This window comes from Ursus maritimus (genome assembly GCF_017311325.1).
Source record: "Ursus maritimus isolate PB19 chromosome X unlocalized genomic scaffold, ASM1731132v1 scaffold_X1, whole genome shotgun sequence".
Taxonomy (NCBI): domain Eukaryota; kingdom Metazoa; phylum Chordata; class Mammalia; order Carnivora; family Ursidae; genus Ursus; species Ursus maritimus.
The window spans coordinates 64643355-64651906 of record NW_024423319.1 but is presented as its reverse complement, the minus strand read 5'-3'; the positions used below and the strand labels follow the sequence as shown (position 1 = coordinate 64651906).

Genomic DNA, 8552 nt, shown 5'->3' with positions numbered 1-8552 from the left:
GGGGGGGGGCTTGGATGGAGAATTGGCAAATAGGGTACAGGGAGGTGTTTGAATTCTCTGGATTTAAATTCATGTTATCATGGGCCATGGATAATAGCAGAACTTCACTTTCCCATTGCTTACCTGATTATCATACATTTACAGTGTGCTTAAACTCTTATAGTGGGGAAAATATTTCCCTGAGAGTAGGTCCTTGGTTTTTATATATATGTAAGCTTTTCACATTGTTACCGTTAACTGTTAACACTGTTACTGATCTTTGCAAAAGTACCTCTCTAGCAATGGACTTCTTTCTTAAAATTTAACTTTGTGACTTTGTGCCACATTCCTGCTGCCTTTGTCTCATTTGTGCTTCAGTGGGGGATGAATAACTATTTTGGGCTGAGTTAACCAAGAACTTAAAAACAAAACCGAATATATTTAAGAAATCAAATTTTAATTCTGTAGTCGAGGATTTAAATATTTTGTCAAGTGAAATTTTTGTTCGTGTTGGGAAATACCAGTCTAAAGACAGTAGATAGCATAGCAACTCCATGCTAGTGAAAGTAGACATCAACTCAGCCCAGGTCTCTTTCACTATGGGTATTTTCCTTACTGAGGAAGTGGAATGCCTTCTCCTGGCCTGACTTCACCAGCCTCCTGCGTTTGTCAGCGAAGGCCTCTTTTTTTGCCTTTATAGAAGTGGAGGCCATTCTGCTTGAAGTTTGACGGGGTTGTAGAAGACTTCAATTATGGTACTTTGCTGCGACTGGATTGTTCCCAGGGCTACACTGAGGAAAACACCATCTTTGGTGAGATTCTTGCCTCTGGAATGGTTTCTGCATAAGGAGAGTGAGGGATCTGGTTTTACTGATGACTTAGTGACATGAATAGCTTGGGGATCATTTTATTTGTTACATATTTAAAGATCATGTTAGTGTTTTTTGAGTAACTGTGAGATAAGATGGTTTTTTCAGCCTCATTTAACAAAATTAGAATTCCACGTCTCTGAAGTTTAGGACTGTGCTGGAATGCTTTGACAATAGACTTCCAGTAGGTTTAGAGAAGTAACTGTGACTAGGACAATAATCAACTCTATTCACCTTTCAGCCCCCAGGATACAATTTCTTGCAATTGAAATTGCTCGGAACCGAGAAGGCTATAACAAAGCAGTGTACACCAGCGTTCAAGACAAAGAAGAAGAGAAAGAAGGCAACCAGGGAAGAGAGAAAGGAACTGACAGTGGAGGGGCAGAAGAGAAAGGAGCCAACAGAGAAAGAGAGAAAGCAAAAAGCAACAAAGGAGAAGAAAAAGAGAAAGGAGCCAACAAAGAAATCAGCAAGAGTGGCGAAACAGCTATGTAAGGTAGACAAGGAAGAGCACTCTGGAAGCTGTGACTCAACTCTGTCTCCAGATACCACGATGCTACTTGCACAGACCCCTGTGGTTACATGTATGTCCTTGTGCAATTGAAAGACATATAGAAGGACACCTTTCTTGCCTAATAATCAAGAGCTACTCTGGTTGTTCTCTTGTATGAACCAGCTTAAAGGCTATTAGTAGGGTCTTCGTTGAGTATTTCTTGGTATAGTGTTTCTTGGTTCTCGCCACTGGTCAAGGAAGAAATTTTATAAATAAATTTCTTTTGGCTCTTATGACTGTATCTATAATTGACTCTTCAAAGGTAGTTCAAATTATTTGACACTTCCGATTTTTTCAGGTATATAATCTCTTTGTCATGTCTTGTATAAAATGATTTGTGCCTGTTTTTAAATGCTTATCATTGTTTCCTGCAGTGAAGTTTCCTCAAACCTGTTAAGTTGTATATGGTTTTGGGATTAGAAGTTCCTATGTAAGAATTGATTCCTGCTATTTGAGTATAGCTTTCTGATTTTCTTTGATATATCTGGCAAAATATTTGGTGAATACTCTGGAGATAAGAGCTGGGGCCTGAACCTGTCAGACCAGTGAATGCAGCCCGGTTCACATTAGAAGAGCAGGGCGCTGCACCAGCTAAGTACCTGCTTCTCTTCTTGTACCCAAGTTGTTATCTGAAAGCTCGCAGAAGTTAATAATTAAATATAAAGCCTGGTAGAGTGACTTCCCTTTCCTGATGCTATGGACAATGGCATAATTTACATGGTAACAGCAAATGAACATTTTTAAATGATATTTTGTCAGACTCCAAAAATAGACCAGTTGATTTTATATAGACGGAGGGGTTTCTTTTCATCTAATGACTCTCAGGAGTGCGTGTTTCAGTTATCTTTACACACATATAAAGGTTTGTGCATGTCACCATAGACCTCCTGACTTCTATTGCTATGGGTGTTATACGCAAGTAATGAATCATGGAATTTTACATCAAAAACTAGGGATGTACTGTATGGTGACTAACATAATATAATACAAAATTATTATAAAAAAACTAGTTAGAGGAAGCCACAGTGTTTATAGTGCATACAGTAAATACTCTTAAAACTCTAAGCACAGCAAGATCATTCGGGAAAGGATTTATCAGAGCAGAGAAGGGGGAGAAGTGAGGCTTTTTTCCCTGGTGGGCGTAGAAGAAAAATAAAACTTCAGCTTAATCGACGAATTATTTTCTAGGCAGGAGCTGAACTAGAGATACATAAAGCTAGCAGCAACAGTTGTGCACAAAGCAGATAGGTTTCTCTATGGATTTGTTTTAGCCAATTCTTAAAAATATTTAAAACATTTGTTAGACTTTTCATTTTATAAAAAGTATGCTTTTAAATGGGTAGGAGAGTGTTAAATACTTCATACCAGACAGACTTTTAAAAATCAAGAACTTCCTTTGCTGTATTGACTTTGGTTCATACATTCTTAAATCTCTGTGAACATGCGTCCATACACATTGCCTGAGGGACTGGGGAAGAATAAAGATTACTGGCTGCATACGATTCTGCCTGTGGTGGCCTTTTCCAGGTTGCTCACCAGCAAGAAAACTGGCTTATTTACTTCTCTCTGATTTTATGGAGAATAAGAAATAAACCATTGAAAGACTACTTGAAAGCAAGAGGCATCTCTGTCCAAGAACTAGGAAATACAAACTGGGCAAAGGGAGGGGAATAAGAACATGGAACACTTCAGCAGCATCGTAAGGCCAGGAATCCAAGACAGTATCCAAGGTCAAAGGGGAGCGTGGGCAGAATTCTTAAGATGGCCTCGAGATTTCCGCCCCTGGCATACCTGCTCTATATACTACCCTCTTGTTGGGGTGGGCAAGCTTTGTGAATATGAGGGTATTTCATTCCGTCATTTAAGTGACTAACCATTTAATTTTGAGTTAAGCAAAAGGGAGATTATCCTGGGTGGGTCTGGCCTAATCAGGTGAGGCCTTAAGTGAGACAAGCAGCAGCAGATGTTCACCTGTTGACCTTAAAGAAGCAAAAAGCTGTGTTGTGAGACAAGGGGGCCATGTGGCAAGGACCTGAGGGTAGCCTCTGGGAGCTGAGAATGCTCCTGGGCTGACAGCCAGCAAGAAAATGGGGATTTCACTCTATAGTTGGAAGGAACTGAATTCTCCTGACAACCAGGGAACTTGGAAGAGGACTCCAAGTCTCAGATGAGCTTGCAGTCCTGGCTGATACCGTGATTTCAGTCCTGTGAGACCCTGAGCAGAGGACTCAGTTAAGTTGTATCTGGACTCTCGACCTACAGGACTGTGAGATGGTAATGGTATTGTGTTAAACTACTAATTATGTGGTAATTTGTTATGAAGCAGTAGAAAACTGCTGCAGACTCTGGTACTAGAAGTGGAGTGCTGCTGTATGAAGTACCTAAAATGTGGGCGTGGTTTTGGAGTCAGGCAGTGGGTGAAGACCAGAAGAATTTTGAGGAGCATGATAGGGAAAGCCTAAATTGCCTCAAACAGGCTCAGTAGTAATATGGACTTGAAGGATGCTGTGGGGGCGAGGGCTCAAAAGGGAGTAAGGAACATGCCGTTGGAAACTAGAAGAAAGGGAATCCTCTTAGTAGGTGGTAGCATTGTGGTTAGAGGCCTGGAAATCTGGGATTTGAGCCTTTGCTCTGAATTATTTGGGAGATGTTATCAAGCCAGACTTGACATAGTATGTGAACATCTATGATTTATTCAGAATGTGGTACCATTCCAGTTATTTATCTCCATGACATCTTTTGGAGGCAGGAAAAGGGCACAGACTAATTTTGGCATTTATAGAAGGGAAAATTGCGGTCATTTTAAAATTTTAGGCCACTGAATTTGTGGTAATTTGTTACAACAGTGATAGGAACTAATAAAGAAGGCATACTGAGTCCTGCTTCAAAAGTAGAGATGTTCACTGCACTGTCATTATTTATTTTGAAACTATAGTTTAAACAAAGATGTTGTACCAGGTGATTGAGACATGAAGTGCACCCAAAGCAAGCTTCAGTGATTCTAAACCATTTTGAACCTACTCTTCTAAGGAATTCCTGTAGCTGAGTCTGTGTGTTAGGGGCCGTTAATATAACTGGGAATTGTCTGAATTTACTTAAAGGCAACAATACAGTGCTTAGTAATGAGTATGTACTCATTTGAAGCTTACATATATATTAATAAAACTCAACAGTAACTTCATCAATTGTTTAGACCTTAGACAAAATATTTTTTCTGGTGAGGTGTATTTTGTCATTGACATTGTTTAAAACTGCCAGAGCATGGTGATAATTCAAACAGACCAGTTCTTACTGGTTTTATTGCTATTTTTAAATTTTCTACAGATAATACAACTTCTCTTGCTTGCATACAATGGGGATGATTCTCACTATCCCACATTGGTATGCCACGATTACTTTCATATGTATTTTTATTCAGATAAATAGTCAATATCTTAGGGGCGCCTGGGTGGCTCGGTCCATTAAGTGTCTGCTTCTCCTCCTCCTTCCTGCTTGTGCTCTCTCTTGCTATCTCTGTCTCTCTCAAATAAATAAATAAATAAAATATTTTAAAAATAGTTTCTTAATTGATAATTCACAATTAAGGCATGTATGTATGTTACGTGAATTGCCATTTTCCATGCCTACATGTTTTTATCTCTAGAATTATAGAAGCTTTACAGATGTCAACATGATGTTGGTCTCCTGAATTGTACTACTTTCACATGATGACCATTTATATGACTGGCTAGCTTTAAATTTTCCCTACTCAGGTTTTCTCTGATTTCCTCAATATAAACTGCATTTTCGGGGCACCTGGGTGGCTCAGTTGGGTAAGTGGCTGACTTGATTTCTATCAGGTCATGATCTCAGGGTCTTGGGATTGAGCCTCAAGTTGGGATCTGCACTCAGTGGGGAGTCTGCTTGGGGATTCTTTCTCTCCCTCAGCCCTTCCCCCCACTTACACACACTCTCTCTCTAAAATAAATAAAGAAACCTTTTAAAAAATATACAATATATTTATTGCATTTTCTTTAAGTCAGTATGTTTTCATTTTATAAAAATTGAGATTGAATTGGGGTACCTAGCTGACTCAGTCAGTGGAGCATGCAACTCTTGATCTCACAGCTGTGAGTTCAAGCCCCACATTGGGTGTAGCTCTTGCTTGAAAAAATTGATATTGAATCATAAAGTAATTTGCCCTCCATCATATAAGTGGTGGTTTGGGGATTTCAGATCCATATCTTTTGATTATGAATCTTACTGTTTTTCCAAAACCCCACTCTAGATTCAGCTTCTTGCTAGAATAGAGACAAGTACTTTGAGTAAGGAATCAAAGTATTTAATAATCATAGGTAAGAGCATTCTAGTGTGGAGTGATATACTGAGCTAGTTCAAGCTCCTCAAATATTTGTAATTTCTCTTCGTCTTTTTCCTTATCTCTTCAAGAGATTCCTTGTTGCATATGCAACTCAGACTTGTTTAGAAAGCATTACAATATAATCATTATAGTGTACACTGTAATGTTCAGTTTCAAAATTGTATTTTAATTTAAATTTAATTTCTTCACCTTTCTTATGAACTGAGATTTGGCTGATACATTTCCCTCAAGCATTTTGTAGGCTTTTTTAAAAGGCTTTACTCTGTCTTTCTGTAATTCATACAAGTTTTTCAGGAAAAATCACTGGAAGCTCTAAGAGATATTACTCGTTAGTCTTTACATTGAAAAGAGCATAAAAGAAATAAAAAATGCCTTAACTAAGAGAAGAATAAGCTTTTGCAACTAGAAGGTATCTCAGAAGTCTAATTCAAAAATCTTGTGGGTTTTTGTGTGTGTGTGTGTGAAAAAACAAGGCACTGAATGATGTGCTTTACTCAGTTGAAAATCCTCTATGTATGTAAAAAATTGTTAATTTACTTACTATCCTTCCTTTTGCACTAAGAACACCCACCAAGACATCATTCCAGAAAGTTGCCTTTGTCCTAGATATACCCTGCACACGATGCTTTCCTCTGAAGGGGGAGAAATCAGAGAGGGAGATGAACTATGAGAGACTTTGGACCCCGGGAAACAAACTGAGGGTTTCAGAGGAGAGGGGGGAAGGGGGAGGGGATAATAGGGTGATGGGTATTAAGGAGGGCACGTATTGCACGGAGCACTGGGTGTTATAAGCAAACAATGACACATGGAACACTACATCAAAAACTAAGGATATACTGTATGGTGACTAACATAACATAATAAAAAATCATTATATAAAAAATATTGAGTAAATATTAAGTACTTATTCTGGATTGATTGGTTCAACCTAATCCTTGCATTTTGTGATTAAAAAACAAATCCATGATCATTTTAAAAATATGGAAACCAGAACCCATGAAGAAGAAATGTTTAATTACTCATTACTTACTGCCAACATTGTCCAGGAAGGGAAAAACCCATGAAGGATTGTTTATTAATTTTCATTGGCCTGTCCTAGAAATGATACACATCTTTTATTCATATATTGTGAAATGGAATTCAGTCCCTGCCACTGAATTGCAAAAGAGGGTGGGAAATTTATTCTAGGTGTGTGTCTGGAAAGATGAGGAAGAAAGAAAAAGTTTGCTCCTTCTGTTTGTGCTCTCTCTCTCAGTCAAATAAATAAAGTCTTAAAAAAAAAAAAGGAAAAAGAAAGAAAAAGGTTTTACTGACCACCTAGCCAGTCCCTGTCACAGCAGGTGAATAGTTATTGTTGTCTCTTATACGTATTCATTAATTTCAGTTTATTCACTTCTCAGGTTATAGAAAGTGATTCCAAATCTATGACTCTGATGCTCAGTGAATTCCTGATTGTAATAGTTGACTTCTTGAATCCATGTTCTTGGAAATTGTGCCAATATGGTCTGAAATAACAAGGTTCTTCCTGGACTCTTCATAATTTCTTTTACATGATTAAAATGGTTTGTTTTGGAATAAAAACATGTCACTCACTATTGTGTTTTTTAAAAAATTTTTTAATAATAATTTTTATTATGTTATGTTAGTCACCATACAGTACATCCCTAGTGTTTGATGTAAAGTTCCATGATTCATTACTTGCGTACAACACCCAGTACACCATGCAATACGTGCCCTCCTCAACACCTAAGTAGGTTCCACATCCAGTGTGGAGTCCAATATGGGGCTTGAACTCACCATCCTGAGATCAAGGCCTAAGCTGATATCAAGAGTTGGACACTTAACTGACTGAGCCACCCAGGTGCCTCTACATTATTTATTTTTAGTTAAAAGCAAATCCATCCATTCTGGGCATAGAGAGGCTATTCATTTCCTTATAATCTGCAATAGGTTTAGGACTTTAAACCTGGTGTAGGTTAGATGATCAAATCACAGAAATGACAGTTTGGTTCAGATTTTAGGTAAGGAAGTGTTTATATGCCAGACAATAAACATTACAAATTCACGTGGAAGGGACTTGAGCCTCAGGTCTGAAATCTGGTATTCTTAAATTTAATCTGTTCTAAATTAGTCCAGCACAGTATAAGAGAGAGAGAATGAATTAATCGTGGAATTATTATAGAATTATTTGAATTACATATGATAAAAGGAAATAGCTTCCTTTCTTTAAGAAAATGTTCCAGCATTCGGTAATGTCATTACCAAAAAAGTTATAATTTATTCAAACAAGTTTGAAATATTTCATCTACCTTGGAGCTCATTTTACCATCCATTTATTTATTTGTTCATTTGTTCATGTGTTTATTTTTGTCTTTATTAAGACTTAAGTGATAATCATTCTCTTCAGGATCCCTACCGCTTTCATCTCTGACTCAATTCTCCTGCTTCTACCTTCAGCCTCAGTGCCTATTCCCTCTGCCTGGAAAGCTTTTCCCACAGATATTCATATGATATTCATTCACTTCTCAAAGATCTCTACTTAAATATCACCTTAAAAGAGAGGTCTTTCCTGACTTGTTTATTTAAAATAACAACTCCCTTGGCACTCCCTATCCTCCTAACCTTACTGTAATTTTCATTATAACTCATCACTGTCCCCTCCACCCCTACCCTGGAGGACGGGATCATTATTTTGTTTGCTGTTGTTTGCCTAGCACCTAGATCAATATCTGGCTAGCATATAGTACGATCCCTTCTTAAAAACTTTTTAAAAGTTTTTATTTAAATTCCA

At 37.8% G+C, this 8552-nt stretch overlaps 1 protein-coding gene across 1 annotated transcript in view; it reads left to right on the top strand.

Moving 5' to 3' along the window:
* The window catches only part of PBDC1 (polysaccharide biosynthesis domain containing 1), a 4248-nt gene extending 2614 nt beyond the window's left edge, over positions 1 to 1634 (top strand). Inside the window, exons 5-6 of the mRNA XM_040630472.1 lie at positions 680 to 791; positions 1090 to 1634. Of these exons, the coding sequence (XP_040486406.1) occupies positions 680 to 791; positions 1090 to 1343 (366 nt within the window). The 3' untranslated portion in view covers positions 1344 to 1634. The remainder of the gene's footprint in view (positions 1 to 679; positions 792 to 1089) is intronic.
* Positions 1635 to 8552: the final 6918 nt, after the last annotated feature.